Genomic DNA, 25,824 nt, shown 5'->3' with positions numbered 1-25,824 from the left:
CGACACGATAAGGAATCGGGTCATTATCAGGTAACCCGATAAGCACTTGTTAAGATAACGGGTTAATTCGGGTATACACGTGGGTAACACGTTACATGATAAGCAAAATATTAATTTAAATATTTTATAACCCTAAAAAAATACTATAATTATTATCTCTACTAATTAATAAAACACTCATTGTTAACCAAAACTCTATAAAATTACCAGTTTAATCCTCTAATTAAAATAGAACATGAATAAGAAATATGGGGTAGAAATGTAATTTCACACAACCAAAATTTTCTTTTTCTTTTTATTTTAAAAAACCTCTCCTATATGTAATCCTAACATATCTCTAATTATAAAAAAAATAAAATAAAATAAAATAAAATAAAAATAAATAAAAAATAAAAACTTCCCATTCCCACGTTCTCTATCACTCCATTCCTCTCTCCTTCTATTTCATAAAAAAAAAAAAAAAAAATTCTCACACACTTTGTGTGTGCCCATATACTAGTATACATTAATTTAACAATTTTATACCCCTAAAAACTATAATTATATGTGTGTGTGTGTGTGTGTGTGTATATATAATTAAATTTAAAAAAATTGTTGACCATTGGATCGGCTAAGATTTAATCTCAGCTGTCCATTGTGCATTAGGTTGGAGGCTAATATATTTTTATATGGTATAGTACTATTGTTTTATTTCTTTTCATAATTATTTTGGTAAACTTCTCATAATTTGAATGGTTTTTAATGTTTGGTTTTTCTATACTTAGTTTATGCAGAAGAGAGTTTTGACATGGAAAACTTTACTGAAAACATAATCAACATAACTCTTGAAGGCAATAGATCAAATCAAAGTTCCAATACAATTTCCTCATGATGATTGATGAAAATTGAGGATTTTGTAAAAGGAATAACATGCAAGCTTTGAGTTCCATTGGCAAGGTTTAAACTTTTTAGAAAGGCTTCACAACCTTGAAAACAAAAACTCTTTCATTTTGCATATCCTTGCACATTTAATATTTTGTAATAGACTAGTAGTGTATGAATTTTTTTTTATTAGGCTCTTATTTTCGAGTGTAGATGTAGTACTTACACGAAAAATATGTTTCAATGTTTTGAAGTAATATTTATGTAGCAATGTGTGTTATGTGCAAATTTAAGGAAAAAAAATAAAATTTTCTTAACAAGTCTGGTCGTTTTCCCTGTGGGGTAAAGTGTTCCGACTTGTTAAGGACCTGTTAAAATAACGGATGTGATACGACACGATCTATTAAAATAATAAGTGTTACACGAAAACGATATGAACATGACAAATACGATTTGTTTGCCATACCTACCATCCATCCACAATATGAACTATCTCCAACGGCCATTCAAATACCACTGGATTTATCTGTCAAAAGAATCAGCATGCTGACACGTGGACAAAATCCTAAGCGACGAAGAACAGAAGCTGATGTCACTACATATTTCTCTCTGACTTGGCCGCCATGCTTCAATTGACCCATGTGCTCAAATTCATCCCAACTTATGTGGCATCCCACAATAATACAATAATACAATAATACAATAATACAAAAAACTAATAAAATATAGCCACCACATCTATTTTAATATGTATCTATCTGGATGATTTTACCATTTCACCCTCGTAATTTTACCCCGTCCTTATTGTCATTTTAACCTGGGACCCTATTGGCCTCTATTGGTCCACATTGGTCCTCTGGGACCCATTGGAATTGGGTATATATAATGGAAGAGGATGCAAATCTTTAGCAAACCAATATGCACATACACACACAGAGAGTGATCCAAGCAGGAAACAAAGACACCACAACTCTTCAAATGAATTACTCGATTTTTGATCCCCCAAACTCCAATTTGTCACCAGAATCTTCATTTGGATCATCATTTTCTTGGGATGATGGTCTTAAATTTGGCAACAATTCATTACCTTTCAATGAAAATGATTCAGAAGAAATGCTTCTCTATGGTCTAATTTCGGAGGCCACTCAAGAAATAACGTCAAGTGTTTCTGTTTCTGCAAACCCAATTAAGGAAGAGGAGGTGAGCTCCGCATTCGAAGAAGAAAACCTGAAAGAGGAAAAGTCCTATAGAGGAGTTCGGAGGCGGCCGTGGGGCAAGTTTGCTGCAGAAATAAGAGACTCCACTAGAAATGGCATAAGGGTGTGGCTAGGCACATTTGACAGTGCCGAAGCTGCAGCTCTTGCCTACGATCAAGCTGCCTTTTCCATGAGAGGCTCTACGGCAATTCTAAATTTCCCAGTAGAGAGAGTCCGCGAATCGCTTAGGGAGATCAATTATGGTACCTCGGATTTTGGAGGGTGTTCGCCGGTGATGGCGCTTAAGCGAAAGCACTCGATGAGAAGGAAAACTGGGTTCAAGAAAAGTAAAGTTGACAGAGATGTGAGGATAGAGAATGTGGTGGTGTTTGAAGATCTGGGAGTAGATTACTTGGAAGAATTGTTAAATTCAACCGAGAATACAAGTACCAGTGCCACTCCTAATTGGTGAACCAAAACAGCAAATTCATCTTTATTGAATTCTTCTTTTGTCTGTTTGTTCTTTTTTCTGTAATCAATCTCTTTGTAATTGTATGAACCGTGGCTCCAATCTTTTGTTTTTGCCGTGAAGTTCGTCGAAAGATAAAGGTCTTACGTATTAATGTGTCCTTGTTTAATCTGTGGGGCTCAAATCAATTAGTTGAACTTGAGGTGACTGTTGCTTTGAAATTTGATTTGGTCAACTAGTAGGGCTAAGTGACTCATAAAATGACATTGGCTCATGCACGCCTGCAGCACTACTCGAGTGACATGCATGGATGGGATTAATTGAAGCATCAAAGTTAAATCATTCTAATACTATATTTTTCAATCATCAAATCTTCTGACGATTTTATTTCAGTTATACACAAAAATTCCTAATGCACATTCCTTCAACAACCATCTTTTGTATTGGGCTAGTGTTGCATGCTCAAGAGATTCTTATATCTTTGTACTTGGGCGTGGCGGCCCAATGCATTGCTTCAAGCATGTCCAAGAAGTTTACTTTCCTCAGCAAGCTAGAAACTGATATTTGCTTTACAAAATGCAATATATAGGTGTGTGTGTGTGTGTGTGTGTGTGTGTGTGTGTGTGTATAGGAGGCTTTTAAGGAGAAGGACTTCTAATTTTCTTTTTTATTTTTATAAAAATTGGACTTAATTGTGGGGCCCACAGCACATCAAACTTTAACGATCCGAATCGTTTATTTTTCAAGTTGCACCTCATAGATTATCCTTACAAAACATTAGCGAAATCGGAACTATTTGAGACATTTACTTGAGTTCAAATAAATTGACGAACACTTGTTCCAAGAATAACTTTGAAAATTTCATTGTGATAATTAAATAGTAAATGATTTCGAATTGAATTGAATTTTTACAAGAATGATATATTGAATCAAGACTTAAAAAGTAGATAATTCAGATCGTTGAAGTTCGATGTGGAGTAAATCCCACAACCTAACCTGATCCCCCAATAAAATTGCGTATATATATATATATATTTTTTTTTTTTTTCATTATTATCTTCCAATAGCGAAGGGTGCGGGATGCTGAAATATCAAGCATATATACATAAAAAAAATATACAGCCAGGACCAGCAAAGAGCTGCAACTTGCTGAATTTGTCATCAATCAAAATCTCAATTAAAGTTTTCTTGGTATTTCATATCATGTTATGATTAAGGATTCAGGACTCATAAGTGCGGGAACATGTGTAATTTAATCATGCAATAAGGTCGAGGAATATGCAGATCAATATCAACTAAGGTAATACTAATTTTGATGAAAAGAAAGCTATTACTAATAAATAGGAAAATTTAAATAGAAATTAGTAGTTATGTGGAGAAGGGGAAAAGAGTAAGGCATGCACTGACCCAGCTGAACCACTTTGAACACTGTTTTGGTCGAATTTCAAAGAAGAGAACCTTCTCAAGGGCAACTCAGTCTTTAACAATTTGGATTTGGCTACGTACGACTTTCTAATTCATGCTGTTACAATAATAATAACATACAGATAGTCTAAATATATATATTATCTTCACGTCGGTCCAATTTGGTTGTATTAAACTATGATAAAATTGTGATCCTCCTCCCTCCTCCTTCCTTCCTCCACCTCTTTTTGTTTATTTTTCTTAGACCGTTTTCTTTCTAGTTTTTAATATCATTAATGGGTTAATTGAGCAGGGTATAACTCTATTTCTAACAGCGGCGGACGTAGAAGATACCTTAAATTTGAATATCGTATATATGTATAAAAGAAGAATTATGTTAGCTTATAGCATCGTATTTTGCGGCCGTTTAAATGTTAGTAATTTATGAGCCGTTAATATATATATATATATATATATACACACATATATGAAATACAATCATATTATCGTTAGTCATTGCCAAATGACACCACATAATTGCATGAATAAGTTGGTTGTGCAATAGTCATAACTAAGGATCTAAAAGACATTAGGCACTAGTCGGGTGGCGGGCTAGAACCTAGCACCTATGTATTAACAATACTAATCTTAATGAATACTTAGCTTAAGAATTGAGATTCAGAGAAAGAAATGAAAGCAATGAGAGAGAAAGAGAATGAAGAAGAAAGAATTTGAGCTTCAATTGATAAGTGAGACAGAATACATTCTCTGCTTTATAAGCAGTAGCCGTTACAATAATTCTAAGAAACTAATAGATCTTAACAAACTAACAGATTCCTAACAAAGCTCCAACCAATCTAACTACTCTATGATGGCATGGACACTAACCAATACAATTGTGACACTTGTATATTCTATTCCTTCATTTATCATCCCCCCTCAATCTCAGTTGGGGTAACCAAACCTGAGATTATAGCAGTGTTTGACAAATGTTGGTCCATGAATGTTGGTCCATGTAATCCTTTAGTGAGAATGTTTGATGTTTGCTCTTCTGTTGGAATGTATTGTACCACTAAGTTTTCCTTTGCACTTTCTCTCAAATGAAGTGAAAATCTATGTCCAAATGTTTAATTCTAATGTGAAACACTAGATTGGAACATAAAACCAAAGCATAAAGGTTATCACAATGTAACAAAGGTGTTTCAGCAATGAATTGATGTAGATCATTTAACAAAAGCCTAATCCATACCATGTCTACAGCACATCGTGCTAAAACCTTGTATTCTACCTCTGTAGAACTTCTGGATATTCATGCTTTCTTCTTTGATTGCCATGATATTGGATCATTTCCCATATAAACCACAAATCCAGTAACTGACCTCCTTGTGTTGGGATTAGTTGCCCAATTAGAATCTGAGAAGGCAGTAATTAAGTAATTTGATCATGATGAGTATGTTAGACCACAATATATGGTACCTGGTACATATCTCAATATTCTTTTGACAAGAGTAAAGTGTAAATATGTGGGATTGGTCATATATTGACATGCTACATTTACAGCATATTATAGATTAGGTCTAGTGAATGAGATATTAAAGTGCACCAACTAAACTTCTATATTTAGTAAGATCATGTAATAGTGTACCCCCATATGCTATTAGTTGAGTATATGGCTTACATGGAGTTATAGTTAGTTTGCAAGTATCCATCCCAGCTTTGTGTATCTAGTCTTTTGCATACTTGGATTGATTAATGAAGATATCACATTGTGTTTATACTGTATCTACAATCCCAGAAAATATGACAACTTTCCCATGTCTTTTAACTCAAACACTTCACTGAGTACCTGAATAATAGCTTGAACTTTGACAAAAATAAACTCTATTAATATAATATCATCTACATATAGTGACATTAGAGTAATAACATCCACTCCATCATGCTTGACAAATAAGCTAGTATCAGAACATGACATTTGAAATCCCATTGCAAGAAAAATACCCTATGAACTTTGCATTGCAGGCACTTGGTGCCTATTTCAAACCATACATCGACTTCACTAGTTTATAGACATAATTTGGGTGTGTAGAGTCCACAAAACCCTGAGGTTGCTTCATGTATAACTCTTCTTCCAATTCTCCATGCAAGAAATGCATTCTTGATATCAACTTGTCTCAATTCCCACTTGTGATGAGCTGTAAGTGAAATGATTAGCCTGACAATTGTATGCCTTACAACTGGAGTAAATGTTTCAAAATAGTCTAAGCCAAGTTCTTGAGTGTACCCTTGAGCCACTAAACGAGCCTTATATCTTGAAATTGATCCATCATGGTTCTTCATCACCTTATATACCCATTTACTATAATGGCCCTATAAGTTGGTGGATGAACCAGAATCTATGTACCTTGGCTTTTCAATGCATAAACCTCTTCTTGTATTGCATTTTGCCAATTAGTACTTGTTGTTGTACTTCTAAAAGATTATGGTTCAGTTATATAAATTCTATGTGCAAGAAAAGAGAAACCACTATAACTGGAATCTTGATCATCAAGTTTCAATGTTTCCAATTTGGCAATGTTGCTAGAAAATTTGCATAATTTCTTCTTGAGAGAGCAACTGCTTATAACTTGGTTTGCTTTTTCTATCCTGGCATATCATTGTGTGTTTGAGATTGAGGTATCTAATTGTGTAGGATCTAGGATAGGTAACATTGAAGCTGTATTTGGAGGAGAGTGAGGTGAGTCAGTTATTTTAGATGCTTGTGCATCAACGGAACAAGTTGTTATGACAATTTTATATTAGAAACATTTGAAGAAATTAAAGAAGTAAAATCCATGTTGTCATAATTTATGTTCATCGTTTAAGATCCTAAAGTCCTAGACAATGTCTGTAGGAATAGTCACTATTACTGTAGAATTTGATGAACTAGAGGCCTGAGTATCAATTGACAATTGATTCCTTGATGTATAAGTAACAATCTTGTATGGGAAAACAGTTTCATCATGTATTACATGTCTATAAATAATGAACTTTTTCTAGATTGTATAGGAAAACAAATCACTCCCTAATACCCCACTACACATCCAACAAAAATACACAAAGATGTTCTTGGCTGCAGTATATTCTCATTATAAGGCCTAATATATGGATATACAGTTGTGGCAAACACTTTAAACCTTGCAATGGTGGATTATATCCAAATAATAGCTGATATGATGATTGCATACTCAAAACCTTACATGGCATTCTATTTATAAGAAAAACAGAATGAGTAAATGTATGGAACTATAACTTCTGAGGTAATTGTATAGTAGTGAGCAATGTTATTGTCCATTATGTGTTTGTGTTTCCTCTCAACAGTTCCATTTTGCTGAGGGGTATATAGACAAGAAAATATATGAACAATACCTTTATCATTTAAAAATTCATCAAATCTATTTCTTATATACTCTTCACCACCATCTATTTGCAAACATTTAATACTATAACCAAACTGATTATTAATAAGACTATAGAACTTCTGAAAAACATCAAACACTTCTGATTTATTGATCAAAGGGAAAATCCATACATGTCTTGTGAATTCATCAACAAAACTCACATAATACTTGAACCCTCTATGGATTTTGTAGGTGAAGGACCCAAATATCTGAATGTACTTTTTGAAACGGAAAAATTACAACTTTTTCCTATCTACAAATTGTAACCCAGACATCATGCGAGCAATACAAAATGAACACAAGTGTTGTTTATCATAAATGTGCCTACTTCAACATTACAGGCAATACTTCATTGTTAGGATGACCACACCTTTGATGCCACAGTGTAGATTTCACCCCTTGACTAAATAACCCCAATGAATCCTAAATTGAAGAAATTAAACTCCTTAAGAGCGTTTTCATTGGGACCCGAAAAACTTACCATCACTACTCTTCCTTGGTATATTACAAATTTTTTTAGATTGTTCTGCACATAGAAATTGGTCTCATTACAAATAAACTAGCAATAATTATCTTTGCACAATTGTTTTACTGATAATAGACAAACAAAAAATGTTGGAACATGTAAAACACTCCTTAAAATCAAGGAATGTGATAGTGCTTGTAGCTTTGCAGAACCAATATGTTTAATTGGTAAAACTTCACCATTACCAATAGTAATTTTGTCCTTGCCTTCATATGGTGTAACATTTTGCAGAGGTTGCACATCAGCTATCATATGGTGATATGCTCTTGTATTCGCAATCCAAGAGTCATTAGGAAGAAATGATTGATATGCTTGAAGCAACTGAGGTGCTTAAGCTTGCATAACACTCAAAGAAGGAGTTGGTCCAGAACCTAGATATGCAAAATTATTCTTGTGATAACAATCTAAAACATTGTCCCTTTTCTTTCCACATATTTAACATTTCACAGCTTGTCCTATAGAACTAGAATTAATTGATATCTTCCAACAATTTGGAGCTAATGTCCTCTCTTTGAGCAAATTTGACACTCAGGAACAATGTTTGTCCTAGTTTCAATATTTCCAGCCCATGACTGCGAATTCCCACCTGATTGTTTGTTTCTAAAAGACTGGCCCCTTACATTAGATGATCTATAACTTCCACTCCCATTTGTCTTTGGTTTATAATACTGTCTAGAACCATTGCTTGAATTACTATTACTTGAATTGGAACTGTCTTGGTGTATTGTTCAGTCCAACATAGCCATAGCTATTTGAAAAATCGAGAAATGGTGTTGGTTGATGAAATAGGGTTGATTGAGATTATGGATCAATATACTGATTACTCATATATGGAAAACCTTGTTAAGAAAATGGCATTGATGGAAATGCATTTTGTTGAGGATATGAAAAACCAATAGTACTTGAAATACCATAAAATGGACCTTGTTGAGGATATGGCACATCAAAGCTTGGAACACCATTTGGTATCGTAATAATTGTACCTCTAGTAGAGTATGAGATATCTTCAAAATGACTTAAAGATCCATGTGTCATACCATACATAGAAGAAGATCTAGTAGAACCTTGCATATACAAACTAGAAAAATTATTTGCCAACCCATTCACCATATAATCATTCTCCCTTTTAGCACAGAGTAATTGCTCCCTAAATTCTCTCTCCAAAAAAAAAAAAGTATCCCTTGTAAGGTTTACTGTTCTTATAATCGAGCATTCTCAGTCTAGAAAAAGAGAAGGCATAAGCTTTTACCATTGGAACTAGTAGCCAACAGTAGGCCACTGTCGTGTAGTTTACATATGATCACGCATCGCCGCTCTCCACATCTTCACGCTGTCGTCAACCACCATCAGCTATTAGTTTGATTAATATTATTGGATTGTTGTGTAAGCGTTGGGGTGCATTTAGAGAGAAATAACAAGAATAAATTAAGAAAGCTCTGGATAAAGATGTTCTTAAAATAGAAAAAAGGGTTAAATCAAGAGAGTAGTCTCATGTGTCCTTGTGATACACATTGGAACTCATATTGTGGTACTATAGTAATTTTCATGTTTCAACCCATGGTGGAGGTGCTTCAATGGATTAAAGGTGATTGCAACCAAGGTAATCTACGTGAAGCAAATAGGTTATTCAAAGAAACACAAAACTTTTGTTTTTTTTGTTTCAATTTTTTTTTTTTTTTTGAGACTTACATCGGGACTTACAGATAAGTTTACAAAAGAAAGACTGAGATATTGTGAATGTGATGATGTTAGCCAAAGTATGCAAGAAAAGACTACAATTCTTGAGAGATGATGACTTTGAGAACTTGTTCCATAATGTACAAAATCTTTGTGAGGAAAATCAAAGCACAAAGGTCTAAGACCCCCAAACTTCCTTACTGTCGAGTAGACCTCTATTTTCAAGTCCTTGGTATGCGCCTAAAAAAATTGAATGATCACTTTAATGAGGTAAAGACCAAGTTACTTCTTTCTATAGCATGTTTGAGTCCAGTTAAAATTTTTCTTCTTTTGACCAGCAACAATTGTAACTTGTTTGTATTGATAAATTATGAATGAAATTAATGTTGTCTAATATCTATAAGGATTTGGTTGTAACATTTTTTGGGACCTTTTACTCTTTTAAATCTCGACCCTCCCCCTAACAGTTCTTGACCTCGCCATTGGCTACTCCCATACTGCCAATTGGTTTTATATATGGTGGAACCTTAACTTTCTTCATATACACTCCAACTTTATAATTAATTGATAAATTCGTTCAAAGAAAATAAAACAAAAATGATTAGAGCTCGTTTATACGTGTTTTTAAAATCACTGAATGTGTTTTTGCTTACAAGAGTGAGAGATGCTTGCTTATTTATGAATTGTGAACTCTGAAACATTTATTCATTTAGGCTTTATTTATTCTAGAAACTCTAGGACAAATGATGGTGAAGCATATTCATGTTGGTTCCTTTTTTTTTTTTTTTTTGGGTGTTTTTGTGGTGGCCTTGTAGAATCTTTGTAGCTATAGCTTCATTTGGCAAATTGCATGGAACCTTTTTAATTATTTTTTTAAAAAATATTATTTTCTGTTATGATATTAATTACAGCACATGTGTGATTGTGTTAGTTACTAATAGATTCTATTTAGGACCAGAAGATCCTATCACTTTATGAGTGTATTACTTGCAAGGCAAGGAATCCTATCTAGTTTACTATGAATTAAGGCATTAGGCAAGAGGAATAACACACATAGAATTTCTTAACCCCTTCTCTATCTCTCTATGCTCTACTCTTTCTCCTTTCAGTAAAATAGGCCATAACACATTATCAGCACACTCTCATTGTTCCACTCAGGAATTGAAGGTTTTTCTGCTATAAACTTGTTTACAAGATTTGTCCTAGCAATTTAGGTTCTTCTAAAACACAGTCTGAATGTTGATGCTTTTTTAGACTGATTGCATGAAACATTCACCAGCGCGCATAACTATAATTTTTGGTTTACCGAATTATATACTCTATTCAAATTATTGGTCACAATTATATTATTCTACTATTATTATAACTACAATGAATTGAATCTGTGGGAATAAGCAAAGAAAAAGGAAGAAAAAAACCTTGTACACAATTATATTATACTATTGTTGGTATATTGCAATGGCAATAGGTTTAAAAATAAAAAATAAAAAATTTATATATACACCCTAATTCACCTTTAACGTATTATTTATCTTCTTCAACTATCAAAACCCCTCTGACCCTCCATTGTTGAACAAAACACCAACCAATGAAACTACAAACATGTTGATTGAGAAAAATTATTTTTAATGAATGAAACACAAAATCGATATTTTGGAAGCTTCACATGAGGTAAGACTTCTTCTTTTTTATTATTGTTTTAATGATTTTGACGACATCGATAATTATTTAATGTTGCTTTTGCTGCGTTATTCAAGCTTCTATGTTTGCATTCATCTTTTAGGGATCACAGGGTTGCATGAAGAATTAAATATCTAAAATTACCACCAAATATTAAAAATAGACAACATAGGTTTTAATGGTGGAATTGAAAACAACCTACATATGCTTTAAATCCCACCCGGCACCTTTTGTCAAAATTGCAGTAGGCATCTTTTGTCCAAATTGAAAACTTTATAAGATTTGAGAAATGTGGGGTATAAAGAAAATATGGGTTGCATGTAGAAAATGTTAGATGTATATTGACAATGTGGGGTGTGAAGGTATTATGGGGAAATATGTGAGGTGTATTAAGATAATTTTTAATTGAAAAAGCAAATGTGGGGTGTATTAAATATGTGGAGTTTATTCAACAATTTGTGGGGTGTTATATAATAAGCCTAATTTTTTCCCGTATTTTTGTTTTTATTTGTAAATCCTAGTAGATCTAGGAATATCTCTCATATTCCTATGATTACCTATTAAGATTTGTAATCCTAAAAGGGTAAGGTTTTTGCCTATCCTACTACTATAAATAAAGGCACAATGAGGTGATACAAACACACCTCACAATTAAATCACTCTCTTTTCCCTCTCAATACTACCGGCCCCCTCTCTCTAATCCCTTAGATTAGTTCGATCAAATAGGCATAAAACACGTTATTAGCCGCTCTTACCAGAAGATGAGGAATTGATGGATCGTAGAAGGAGACTATCTTCCACAAAATTCAAGGGCTTATATTTGTTTTATGCTAATCAGGTACGCTTAAAATAAAGGAAGATATTTGAAACGTCCACAAAGTATGAAAACATTCCCCATGATGCATGAACCCCTCTATGTTTATATTTTACTTACGATATATATATATATATATACACACACACGGTTGAGAAGGCTTATGCTCTTAGCAAAGAACATGAGACTTGTCAATTATTTTCTCCGGAACAAATCAAAGCGCATCGCAAAAATGGTCATAACTATCTTCATATTGGTTTAGTTCAAATCGCAGTTAAACCATTAACACGAAAAGGTCTCAACACTTCTATCCTTTTATGTCTACGCGACGCTAGATTTACTGATTTCAACGATAGTATACTCGGAATGATCGAATCTAGTCTTTACAACGGACCTATCCATTTTGATTGTTTTCCAGATCTCACAATAAGTCTTTCAGATTCACATGTTTTAAAAGCTCTTACTCTCAATATCAAAACCTCCAGGTACCAAGTCCTGGAAGGAACATAACCTTTGGCACTTATTTTTAGAATTTATTACAAAGTCACTGGCACAAACATGAATTTTCAAGCTTTGAACAAAAGTCCTCGTGACCACACTCTTTTGATCCAAACAACCCAAGAAGGCGCAAATATAAGAGTACCAAGAACCATTAGGTGGTCAGACATCAGTCTCCCTTCAGATTGGTGTTTAATCAACGAATGTAAACCGGTTTCCGTCCAAAACAGTCTTGTTAATCTTGACAACATTGAACAATATTTTGACGGCACTGTAAAAATCAATTTTGATAGACCAGCAAGAAAATCTTGTGAATCAATACATTCACATAAATCTTTTGCTCCAAGCAGACAATCTTTTTCTGGATCCACGTCAACCAATAGACTGGGTCGAGATCAAGATTTAATCAAATCTTTAGTAAACAAAAAGTTAAAAGAGCAGGAAACTGCACAACAAGATTTAATCAATGATTTCCTCAAATTAAAGTCTGTCGACACTTCTTCACAAGTTGCACATCCTGTTTATCATCCTCCAAACCAAGAAGAACCCACTTCTCCAACTGCTTCTGATTTTGAAACAACATCGGTGAATCACCAATTACTTGTTTTAAACAAACCACATAAAATCCGATGGAGGAAGCTTAAAGCTGACATCGCTTCTGAAGAAAATATTCCCAGAAGAAATATTTTTAGAAAAAGGTATTGTGATGAAGAAAAGCTAGCCATATATGCCGAATGGAAAGCTTTTGTAGAACAATACCAATTTGAAATATCTTTCTTTGATTTTATTGACAAACATTATGAAACCAAAAACAAAGTTACGGTTGTTACCAAAGAAAATTGGATTAAGGAAGACAAAACTTTGGTTTCCTCTAGTCATCCTCCCAAAGAAACTATTTTAATTTCTACTGGTAATACCAACATTCCCGCAACCCCTTTCAAAATTCCAAAAGAAGATTCTGGTTTTAAACCTGTCATTGAGCAGAATAATTTTACAAACCAAAGTCTTCACACTATTGGAAAACAGTTAGATAAAATTGAAACAAAAATTGACAAATTGTCTCAACCAAAATCTTCTCAAAAAGAAAAACCTTTAGTAAATTTTACTGATACCGCTTCAAGTTCCACTGCTTTAAAATCTATGACTACTTTACAAAAAATCGATCATATGCTCACTGAGCTCAAAAAAGAGAAAGTTGTCAATGTTTTGCAAAACAATGATGTTTCTGTTGAAGAAGAAAACACATCTGGCACAGATTCTTCTCAGGACACGGAAACTAGTTCTGCTATCCAAAATATTGAAAATGCTTTTCAAAACATTGATCTTCAGCCAACTTTTGATTTAAAACGCATTCATACTCGTCCTGTCAACCCTACTTCTCTTACAAAAAACTGGTATCCCAGGCCAACTCCTCCTGATCTTCAGTTTGAAGAAAGAAATATCCAAAATCAATTTTCAGTCTCTGCTGACAAACTCTATGAATGGAATATAGATGGATTGTCGGAACAAGAACTTTTGAACAAACTTCAACATATGTCCATGGTTGCTAATAGCTACATTTCAAATCACAATTTTACACAAACACAAATCGTTGATCTTCTCGTCACTGGTTTCACTGGAATGCTTCATTCTTGGTGAGAGAAGCACTTAACTTCTCAGTCCAGAGATGAAATACGTTTTGCGATCAAAAAAGATGAGGAAGGACTTCCCATCTTTGATGAAACGATAGGACAAGGAATACCCGACGGAGTAAATACTTTACTTTATACAATTATAGAACACTTTATAGGAACACCCAGCAACGTCACTACTCGTATTCACAACCAACTGAGTAATTTAAGGTGTCCAACCTTAAGTGATTTCAGATGGTATAAAGATGTTTTGATATCCAGAGTTATGCTTAGGGAAGATAGTAATCAACCTTTTTGGAAAGAAAAATTTATCAATGGTTTACCAAATCTTTTTGCTCACAAAATTCGAAATGTTTTAGTTAACGAAGAAGGTGTCATACCTTATCATACCTTTACTTATGGTAGCATAGTTAATGTTATACAAAAGGAAGGATTGAAAATGTGTATTGACATGAAGATTTCAAAACAAGTTAATAAGGATAGATCCATTGCTAAATACGAACTTGGAACGTTTTGTGAACAATATGGTTTACCTCCAATAGCTCCTTCAAGTAAAAAGAAAAAAGCCCAACAAACAAGCAGGTTTTCTAAATATCAATCCAGATTTTATAAAAACAAAAGATCTTCCAACAAACCTTTTCAAACAAATAAATTTTATAAAAAACCATCTCCTAACAAAAAACCTTTTCGAAAGCCTAAAAAGGATTTTCAAAATAAAAAGGGAAAATACTACAAATGTGGCAAATTTGGTCATTATGCAAATGAATGTATAGTTAAAAAGGTTATTAACCAACTAAAAATCTCTGAAGAGGAGAAGGTTCAACTTATTCAGGCTTTAGAAATTAGAAATACCGACTCTAGTCAATCTGATAAAAATCCCGATTTTTCCGTCTCTGACTCTAGCAGTTCTAGCGATGTCTCCTCGCCAAACATTAAGTTTGGGTGCACGGACACTTGTTGTAATAAAATTTCAGTGCTTAATAAGCAAGAAGAACAAGAAGAGTTTTTAATGGAATTAATTAGTAAAGTCGATGACCTTGATTTAAAATCTTTTTATTTGAAAAAACTCAAAAATTTGATTTCTTCTCATGAACCTGGCACTAGTCAAATTTCTTCTCAAAAGATTTCTCTCAGCACCACTTTGGAACGGTTTAATAAACCAAAAAAGGATTTAACCATCAAGGATTTACAAAAAGAAATTAATCAAATTAAATCAGAAATTAAGTTTTTAAAAACCAAAAATACCAAAATTCGTACGCAACTCAGTAGAGCACGTACACAAGCGCTTGTAGAAGAACAAGGTAATTCTTCCTCAAACTCCGATTCCGACGCTCACTCAAAAAAATCTTCTTCTTCAAAGGACCTTGTTTTAAGTCTTTTAGACAAAATTAGAATTAGAAAATGGTATTCTAAAATCAAAATAATAATTGACGATTTTTCTTTAGAAACCATCGCTTTAATTGATTCAGGCGCAGATTTAAATTGTATTCAAGAAGGGTTAATACCTACAAAGTATTATCACAAATCAACTGAGGTACTTAGCGCTGCTAATCAATCCCCAATGAATTTAAAATATGAGATCCCCAAAGCCCATGTTTGTCAACAAAATGTTTGTTTTAAAACTCCATTCGTTTTAATTAAAAATATTTCTGATCCAGTTATTTTGGGACTTCCTTTCATTGCATTAATTTATCCTTTTAAAGTTCATCACAACTTTATTTCAACAAAGGTTTTTGGCCAAAAAATTACTTTTGAATTTTGCATAGAAACAGATCTTAAAAAGTTGAAACAACTACAAAAGGATAGTGTTTCAAAAACTCTCAACCAGATTACTGCAAAATCCCAACAAATTGCTTTTTTACAGGAAGAAATTCTTCACAAAAGAATTGAAAAACAGTTAACAAACAAATCTTTATTAGATTCTATTCGCCACTTTTCTGATAAACTTACCAAAGAAATTTGTTCAGATCTTCCAAATGATTTTTGGCATAGAAAACAGCATATTGTTAAACTCCCTTATATCAAAGATTTTGTTGAATAAAAAATCCCCACTAAGGCACGACCGATTCAAATGAACCAAGAAGTTTTAGAGTTTTGTAAAACCGAAATTAATCAACTTTTAGAAAAAGGAATTATCCGTAAAAGCAAATCTCCATGGTCTTGCCCTGCTTTTTATGTCCAGAAAAACGCAGAATTAGAACGCGGCGTTCCACGATTAGTTATTAACTACAAACCTTTGAATGATGTTTTAGAATGGATCCGATATCCAATCCCCAACAAAAGAGATTTGATAAAAAGACTTTCTCAAGCAACTGTTTTTTCCAAATTTGACATGAAATCAGGCTTTTGGCAAATTCAAATTCATGAATCTGATAAGTACAAAACTGCTTTTGTAACTCCTTTCGGACACTATGAATGGAATGTAATGCCTTTCAGTTTGAAAAACGCACCAAGTGAATTTCAAAATATCATGAATGAGATTTTTAATCAATACAGCCATTTTTCGATTGTTTATATTGATGATGTATTAATTTTCTCAAAATCAATAGATGAGCATTGGAAACATTTGCATGCATTTGTTAGGATCATTAGGTCGAATGGGTTAGTCGTCTCGGCATCTAAGATTAAGTTATTTCAAACCAAAGTTAGATTTTTAGGTTACCATATTTACAGGTCTACCATTCAGCCAATTGATCGAGTCATCCAATTTGCTGATAAGTTTCCAGACCAAATTATTGATAAAACCCAGCTTCAAAGATTCTTTGGTTCTCTCAATTATGTTTCAGAATTTTATCCTCATCTTCGTCAACAATGTAAACCTTTGTTTGATCGTCTCAAGGAAAATCCTCCATCATGGACTCAAAATCATACTTCCATTGTCAAACAGATAAAAAATCATGTCAAGACTTTACCTTGCCTTGGCATTCCAACTCCTAGCTCTCTCAAAATAGTCGAGACCGATGCTTCTGATATCGGTTATGGAGGTATCCTCAAACAAAAAACTTCTTCCGAATCTCCTGAACAAATTGTTTGTTTCCATTCAGAAATTTGGAATCCGGCTCAAAGTAACTATAGTACTATTAAAAAAGAGATTTTATCAATTGTATTATGCATTAGCAAATTCCAAGATGATTTATTAAATCAAAAATTTTTAGTTCGTGTTGATTGCAAATCTGCAAAACATGTTTTACAAAAGGATGTTCAAAATATTGCATCAAAACAAATTTTTGCACGCTGGCAAGCCATATTAAATATTTTTTATTTTGATATTGAATACATTAAAGGCAGCCAGAATTGCATACCAGATTTTCTGACCAGAGAATTTTTGCAGGGGAAGAATGGGTTCCAATCCTAATCAAAGAAGGCTTCCAGCCACTCTCACCCAAACCCCAGCACCAGTAAAACAAGAGTCTATTCCCGACTCTTCATTGGCCCTCGCCATTACAAACAGATTTACTCCCTTAGGATCAACAGTAGGAAATATCCGACCAAACTACCAAACGGCCTTAGCCACCCCTTATGATCCCTACTATTCAGTTCGTTCTCCAGCTCCTTCACAGCCTAAAACACCTAGCTATGCTAAAACATCTCCATATGTCCAAAATCCCAATTCAGAAAAGCTTTTTAGCATCCCTCTTCACATTGACAAAAACCAACCCCCAGAGCGCATTGCCAAATTACTCCTTTCACCAAATTTTCATTTCTTACCAACTGAATCCTATAAAAGCCTAAAATATTACCAGGCTATCCTTTCAGAAACAGAAAGTATTGCTATTAAGCCAATTTACAGTACCACTCATCAAAACAAAATATTGTATCATTCACTCCATATTGGAAAATTCCTTACCGAACTCGAATGGGGAATTCCCCTTTATCACACAAAACCCCTTCATACTCAGCATGTCCTCAACCCAAACAATCATTACAATTACTATGATTATATCCAAGCATGGACCAACATTTTTCTCCACCAGACAGAAGACTTTAGTCATTCATGGTTCATAACCTTTGATAAAAATTTCAGATTACGGTTTCCTGCATGGTTTCCAGATTGGTGGGCCTCCCATGGCCCAAGCTCTTCTATCATTCCAAATGACCTTCGTCATGTACTCACAAACAATTTCCAGCCCAGTTTTGACAGAAGTCGATTCGACAACAGAGTTACTATTTTTTCACTGCTCATGGCCAAGTACAAGATTCCATGGATTCTCAAATGGAACTTTGAAGTAGATACTGGTGGTATTTACAGATCCCGATGGGTAAAATGGTGGGATAAATTCAACCACCAAAAAATTATTGATCTTGTAAAAATGGAATTTCCCCAGGTATCTTCTCAGGCACTGCCAATCAAAGTTTCAACTTCGTCCTCACAAGCTTTGCCAGTTCATCAACAATTTCCTGAGTTGCCAAAAACCCAGGAGCCAATTCAATCCCTATCAGACATTAGTCCGTCATCTTCCCTCAAAGGAAAACCTGCTAAGTCCTCTAGCTCGAAGAAAGAAAAATCTGCAAAGTCTACCCAGCTTCTGGATATGGCCCAACTGCTCATGGCTGAAGCAGCAATGCTACAAAAAAGAAAAGGTTCAGATTCGGACTCTGACGCATCTGATGCCTCATCTCAACTTCCCTCCAAATGGGCAAATCAAGCAGATCTTCAAGATGCCCAGGATCCATTTGATTATTAACATACAGTATTTGCCCATGTGATTGTGCCAGCCAAACAACATCATCAGCAGTAGCTGCTTTCATCTCTTCCGTAAAAGACAAGGCATTATCTCCAATAGTGAAAAACAAAAAGGCCACTGTTCATCCAGCTTTTGTAAAAGAATCAAAGCATCTTCACTATTCATTTAACTTTTGTAAAAGAATCAAAGCATCTTCACTATTCATTCAACTTTTGAAGAAGAAACAACGTGATTACACAGCTTTGTCAGCCTTCTTCAGAAGACAGCGGAATTCTCGGATCCATTTGGCAAGCCTCATTCAGTCTCCTCGCTCTATATAAGGAGGACTCATCTTCAGAGGACGGATATAGTTTTTTAAACACTCTCTGCGCATTCAAAAGAACAGAGAATATTTCCAAACACTTGTAATACATATTATTCAGGATGCCTGCGAGCTCCACCTTGTTTACTTATTTCATCTGCCATTAGGCAATACCTGTTTGTAATCTGCATTGCAGTAAGTTTTCAATAAAACTTATTTTCAAAAATATATTTGCATCATTACATTTAATTCATCATTTTCTTTATATGCTTTACTTCCGCACTCTGAATTATATGGAAGGCTATGCCTCCTGCTGTTCATTTTAATTCAATATATTGATATGTTTCTTTGTTTTTATATGCTTTACATCCGCACTCTTAATTATATGGAAGGCTATGCCTCCTATCATTAGTTCCACCCCATTTGGTATCCACACACCCCATTTTACTTCTCACACACCTTTTTAATTTTCGGTCGTAGGATCAGATTACTTGAAGAAAATCAACAGACAGAAATTATTACGGGGTGTGTGAGAAGTAAAATGGGGTGTGTGGATAGCACACCCCTATATATATTGTATATGTTTCATATATTTGTCAATATATATATATATTTATTTATTTCATGCATTACGCAATTAAATTGCTATTTGGAATTTGTGAGTCAAAGCATATAAATAAATTAGAAGCAATTTAAGGTTTTTCTTTGAACCCTAACAATTTCGAAAAAAAAAACAAAAAAATTGGACATGATGCGGCACCACCGTCGGCAACCCATACACAGTCGTTGGCCTGAAGCCTAGCTATATGGGCTATCGCAGCAACCAGGCCTTGACCTGGGGTTAGTTTCTAAGAGCCTAAAGCCCCGAGCCCACCAGCTGCTTGGCCCACCTAGCCAGCAAGTTTTGCTAGGCCTTGATTTTGTCCCCGCCTATAGCCAACCTACCAGCCCAGTAGGCTGAGTTCCTTTCCTCGGCCCAAAGACCAGGCTACAGCTTTAGCTAGGTCTTCAATGTACTAACCCACAAGCTAGCCTCGGCTAGGCTTGTCCCGCGCACCCCTTATGGCCCAATACTAGTAGCCTTGGTTGCTGGGCTTACCCAGTCCCCTCGGCCCGTGGCATGTAGCCATTTGTGGGTCTTTTTTTTGCAGCCAACTCAAACCCAAATCACTTTTTGGGCTATGTTTTTTGACCCAATGCTAATGTTTGGCATTATTTTGCTTCACGATCAACCCTATTTGGTCTTGATCTATTGAATTAATTAAAAATGACCTGCAATCCAGTAATCTGATAATGAATCCAAAATTATTGACCTAAAGATCACTTTTGGACATTAACGATTCATTAATTTATTTTTATACTTTGAACCGTTAACATACTTTCGTAGTAACGAAGCTCTCACACTTGAGTTCCTGAAGAAACTAAAATCCACTACACTTAAATCAGCATATTGCATTCTGTGTTTCTTACAGAACCTCACCTTTATGAACTAATCGTTCATAAAAACTAAATTGAACCTGTAGTCTCAAATTTAGTGTCTTTGAAACCCGAATTTTTCATTCAAAACTTACCACATGAAACCTATAGTTTCCATGCATAAATTAAACCAATATATGTCTATAGAACCTGAATGTTCAACGATATATGTATATGGATCACCATATGACTAATCACATTTTTTTGTACCTTTCCTTTTAGGGACATGTCGAACTGAACAAGCTAGATTTCATTGCTCTAGAAGTTTCTAGAAGAAACTACATGGAGTGGGTTCAAGATGTGAAGCTCCATCTTATTGCAAAGGGTATTAGAGCTACTATCGAGCATCCGTCGACGACAAACTTGTCGACGAAGGCTCAGAAGGCTAATGCAATAATCTTCATTCAAAGACACATCCATGATGCAATCCAGATCGAGTACCTCGTTGAGGAGGACCCACGCACCCTCTGGCTTTCTCTAGCCGATTGTTTCGATCACCAGAAAGACATCTACTTGCCTGAAGCAAGACACGACTTGCAGCATCTTCGCTTCCAAGAATTTAAGTCCATGAATGAATACAACTCTGAAGTTTCTAAAATCGGATCAATGCTAAAGTTTTGTAAAATGGAACTAACCGAATCAGATTTCTGGAAAAGACTTATTCGACCTTCCATACCACCAATATTGTCCTGCATTAAGAATATAGGGCATAGAAGTTCACCAAATTTTCGAATTTGATCTCTGCATTACTTCTCATTGAAAAGAAGAACCAACTTTTGATGACGAATCATCAAGCTTGATCAAATGGCTCGAATGCCACGCCTTGAACACATACGACCAATTCTAGCAGCCATAAATGATGATAATAATCGTCATGTCCATAGAAATGGGCGGCAAGCCCAACCACGGGCCCAAGGTCAATAGAGTGCCACACTTAAGGGAGGAAATATGACTCAGCAGCGTCCACCACTTGCCTTAAGGCCCTAAACTTCAAGAACAAGGGAAAAGTTCTCGTTCAATTAGCTTCTGCTGAAATGGACATGTGCTACCACTGTGGATCAAATGATTATTGGTCACGCATATACCGAGCTGACCCTAAGGCTATTGCCAAGTACCATTTTCGTCGTGAGTCTAACTTTGCACATGAACATTTGGAAGATGCTACTACATCAATAGAGATATCGGATTTTTAGGAGGCGTCAGCTCCTATGGATGAATAAATTAGACATGGTTTTACAGTGTTTACCCTTAGTGGCCGAACCCACTAGGAGTGGCCGACCTCTCTCCCTTATTTTTCTAGGTTTATGGTTTAATTTTGAACAATTTTCTAAGTATTTGGAATAATTTGTTTGGTTTTGGTTTGTTTTGAATTATAGATTGTTATCCAATAGATATTATATTCTCGAATTGCTTATTTGAATGAATGAAATTAATTTTATGCATGTAACAAATTCAATCAAATTATTTCTAGGTATGTCTAGTAGGAAAGTTAGTTGTTTGGGAAATAGTGCAACCACGCACACCATCTTACGTTAACGACACTATTTTACTAAATTAATACCCAAGAAAGCTCATTTGACAACTCTCTCAGGCCCATACAACCTAATTGAAGGATACAGAAATGTCCGTATCATGTTGTCCAATGGTACAATCATAACCATTAAGGAGCCTCTATATTCTCGACGTTTCAGAAGAACGTTGTTGAGTTTTAGAAATATTCGAGATAATCAATATCATATTAAAACCACTGAAGATAATGGTTCTGAACTTCTTTGTATCACTTCGTAATATGGCCAAAAGTGTATTCACGAGAAGTTAGAACAACTCCCGAGTGGGTTGTACATCACAACTATTCGCAGCATAGAAGCCCACCATGTGGTCAGCCATATGCCTAAGTTCCAGAACTCTTTGTTACTTTGGCATGATCGTTAGGGACATCCTGAATATGACATGATGCGCCATATCCTCAAATCATCTCATGGGGATCAGTTACCTCCTTACATTGGAGTCCTGCCATGCAAAGCGTGTTCTTTAGGGAAGTTCAACACTCAACCCTCACATACAAAAATCATTCATGACCCCCCTAAGTTTCTTTAGATGATTCAAGGGGATATTTATGGACCTATCCAACAAACATGTGGACCGTTTAGATAAGTTATGGTGTTGGTTGATGCGTTAACAAGATGATCACATGTTTGCCTATTGTCCATATGTAACGCTACATTTGCTAAGTTCCTAGCCCAAATTATTAAGCTAAAGGCTATCCACCCTGATTATCCAATTAAGTCGATTCGACTGGATAACACTAGGACGTTTACGTCACAAACTTTTGACGATTATTGAATGTCAGTAAGGATTAATGCGGAACATCTTGTACCCCATGTTCACACTCAAAACGGCCTGGAAGAAGCTTTCATAAAGGGTCTTTAATTGATAACTTAGACTTTGGCTATGAGAACCAAACTGCCGGTATCTGCCTGAGGTTATGCAATATTGCACACAACTATGTTGGTCCACCTAAGGCCCACCGCTACCTAACCACATTCACCGTTAAAGTTGGTTACTGGATACAAGCCTGACATTTCACATTTATGGGTGTTTGGGTGCACCATTTATGTGTCAATAGCACCGCCACTGCGTACTAAAATGGGTTTGCAGAGAAAAATAGGAATCTATGTCGGTTATGATTCACCATTAGTTGTTAGCTATTTAGAACCCTTGATAGGAGATCTCTTTACCACATGTTTTGCGGATTGTCACTTTGATGGATAATCTTCCCACCGTAGGGGAGATAAGCATGCTAATGTTCCTGGAGAAAGCCGCGAATTGTTGTGGTATGCTCCCACTATGCCTCATTCAGATCTCTGCACTGCTAAGTCTGAAACTAAGGTGTGCCGAATTATAGATCTTTAGAGCGTTGCTCAGAGCACACCAAATACTTTTACCAATCTAACAAAGGTGACAAGATCACGTATACCAGCTGCAAACACACCTGCAAGGATAAATGTACCCCGCGTACATCAACAACTCGCCTGGGAAGGCCGAACCGTCCTCAAAATTAGGGATGCCGCACCTTCCATGCTGTTGGTACATTGGCAGCTAGGCAATTATCTGCTCCAACCCTGAAGCGTGGCAGGCCACTTGGTTCAAATGATTCACAACCCCGGAAGAGAACCCTAGTTTGAATTCGACCATTGCTTACTCATCTATTCCAACACATTAGGTTATTCTAAATTACGTCGATGTCTTAGACGAAACATGCTAGCATGTTGAGAATCGTGATATTTCGGTCCATTATGCAGTATTGGATGAGGTTTAGAATTGGAATGAGATGATCGTCGATGATGCATTTGCGTACTCAGCAGTTACTGACATTATGATTAGCAATGACATTAAACCACATTACATTGATGAATGCCAATGTAGAACCGATTGGTCAAACTGGAAACAATCAATCCATGTTGAACTTGATTCGCTTGCGAAACGCAAAGTGTTTGGACCTATTGTTCCTACACCACCATACATAAAGCCCGTTGGCTATAAATGGGTTTTCGTGAGGAAGCGTAATGAGAAGAATGAAATAGTATGATACAAAGCACGCCTAATAATGTAAGGATTATCTTAGCACCCCGGAATTGATTACAAAGTACGCCTCATAATGGATGTTATAACGTTTTGCTACCTAATTAGTATGGTAGTTTTTGAAAAACTGAATATGCAACTTATGGACGTGGTAATCGTGTATCTTATAGGGATCTAGATATGGAAATATACATGAAAGTTCCAAAAGGACTTCCATTGACTGGTTCAAATAGTTCTAGACCACGGAACACTCTCTCAATTAGGTTGAGGTGGTCACTCTACAGATTGAAACAATCCGGGTGGATGTGGTATAACCGTCTGAGTGAATATTTGACAATTCAGGGTTATGTGAACAACGAATTATGCCCATGTGTTTTCATAAAGAAGTCATAGTCCGGATTTGCAATCGTTGCAATTTATGTCGATGACATGTACCTCATCGGAACTCTTACAGAGCTTGAGGAAATTACTGCGCACTTGAAATTGGAATTTGAGATGAAGATCTTAGGAAAACTCGATACTATCTCGGCCTAGAGATCGAGCATTGTTCAGATGGAATTTTAGTACATCAATCCAACCAGACCGAAAAAGTGTTGCGACGTTTTAATGTGGATAAAGCGAAGCATTCAAGTACACCTATGGCCGTTTGTACTCTAGATGCTAAATAAGATCTCTTCCGTCTAAAGGAGGATGAGGAAGAGATTTTGAAACCTGAAGTTCCTTACCTAAGTGCAATTGGGGGGTTTATTGTACTTGGCTCAATACACTAAATCGAATAGCTCATTCGCTGTTAATCTTTTGGCTAGATACAGCAATGCACCCACACGCAAACACTGGAATAGTTTTAAAGACATTTTCTGCTACCTTAAGGGTACGACAGATTTGGGCTTGTTCTATACTCGCAAATCTTTGAGTGTTGCCACCCCTTATGGTTCTTGGATTGATTCTCGTTTTGTTGGTTACGCAGATGCTGGATATCTATCTGACCCACATAGGGCTCGTTCTCAAACGGGTTATGTCTTTACCATTAGAGACACCACTATATCTCGAAGGTTTACCAAGAAAACACTAGTTGTGCCTTCTTCAAACCATGCTGAAATTCTCACCCTACATGAAGTATTGCATGAGTGCTTTTGGCTAAGAGCATTCATGGAACATATTCGAAGCACTAGTGGTCTTACTTCAGCCGTTCACCTTCCTACGACGCTCTTTGAAGACAATGCAACATGTGTCGAGCAGTTAAAGAAGGGATACATTAAAGGAGACAACACTAAGCATATAGCGCTGAAGTTCTTTTATTCTCACACCAACAGCAGTAACAACATCAGAACATTGGAGTCAAGCAAATCCGTTCCCAGGACAACCTGACCGATCTCTTCACCAAGTCATTGCCCAAGTCTACTTTTGAGAAGCTCGTCCAATGAATCGGTATTCATAAATTATCTGAGTTGAATCACTTATAGTTCTCTAATTTTGAAGTTATGTCTAACTCAGGGGGAGTATCTAGAAGCATACTTACTTGATCTTAATGTACTATTTTTCCTACTGTCAGGAGCATTTTTCCCACTGGGTTTTTGCTACCTA

The 25,824-nt window shown here is 35.4% G+C and overlaps 1 protein-coding gene across 1 annotated transcript; it reads left to right on the top strand.

Moving 5' to 3' along the window:
* Positions 1 to 1,761: 1,761 nt before the first annotated feature.
* LOC103931812 (ethylene-responsive transcription factor 1B) lies at positions 1,762 to 2,693 on the top strand. The gene has a single exon (XM_009341336.3). The coding sequence runs from the start codon at positions 1,780 to 1,782 to the stop codon at positions 2,527 to 2,529; it is 750 nt and encodes a 249-aa protein (XP_009339611.2). The 5' UTR covers positions 1,762 to 1,779; the 3' UTR covers positions 2,530 to 2,693.
* Positions 2,694 to 25,824: the final 23,131 nt, after the last annotated feature.

This window comes from the organism of the source record quoted next, unplaced genomic scaffold, assembly GCF_019419815.1.
Source record: "Pyrus x bretschneideri cultivar Hongxiangsu unplaced genomic scaffold, Pyrus_bretschneideri_v1 Contig21, whole genome shotgun sequence".
Lineage (NCBI taxonomy): Eukaryota > Viridiplantae > Streptophyta > Magnoliopsida > Rosales > Rosaceae > Pyrus > Pyrus x bretschneideri.
The sequence above is the reverse complement of the archived record's forward strand: the minus strand, read 5'-3'. Positions and strand labels throughout refer to the sequence as shown.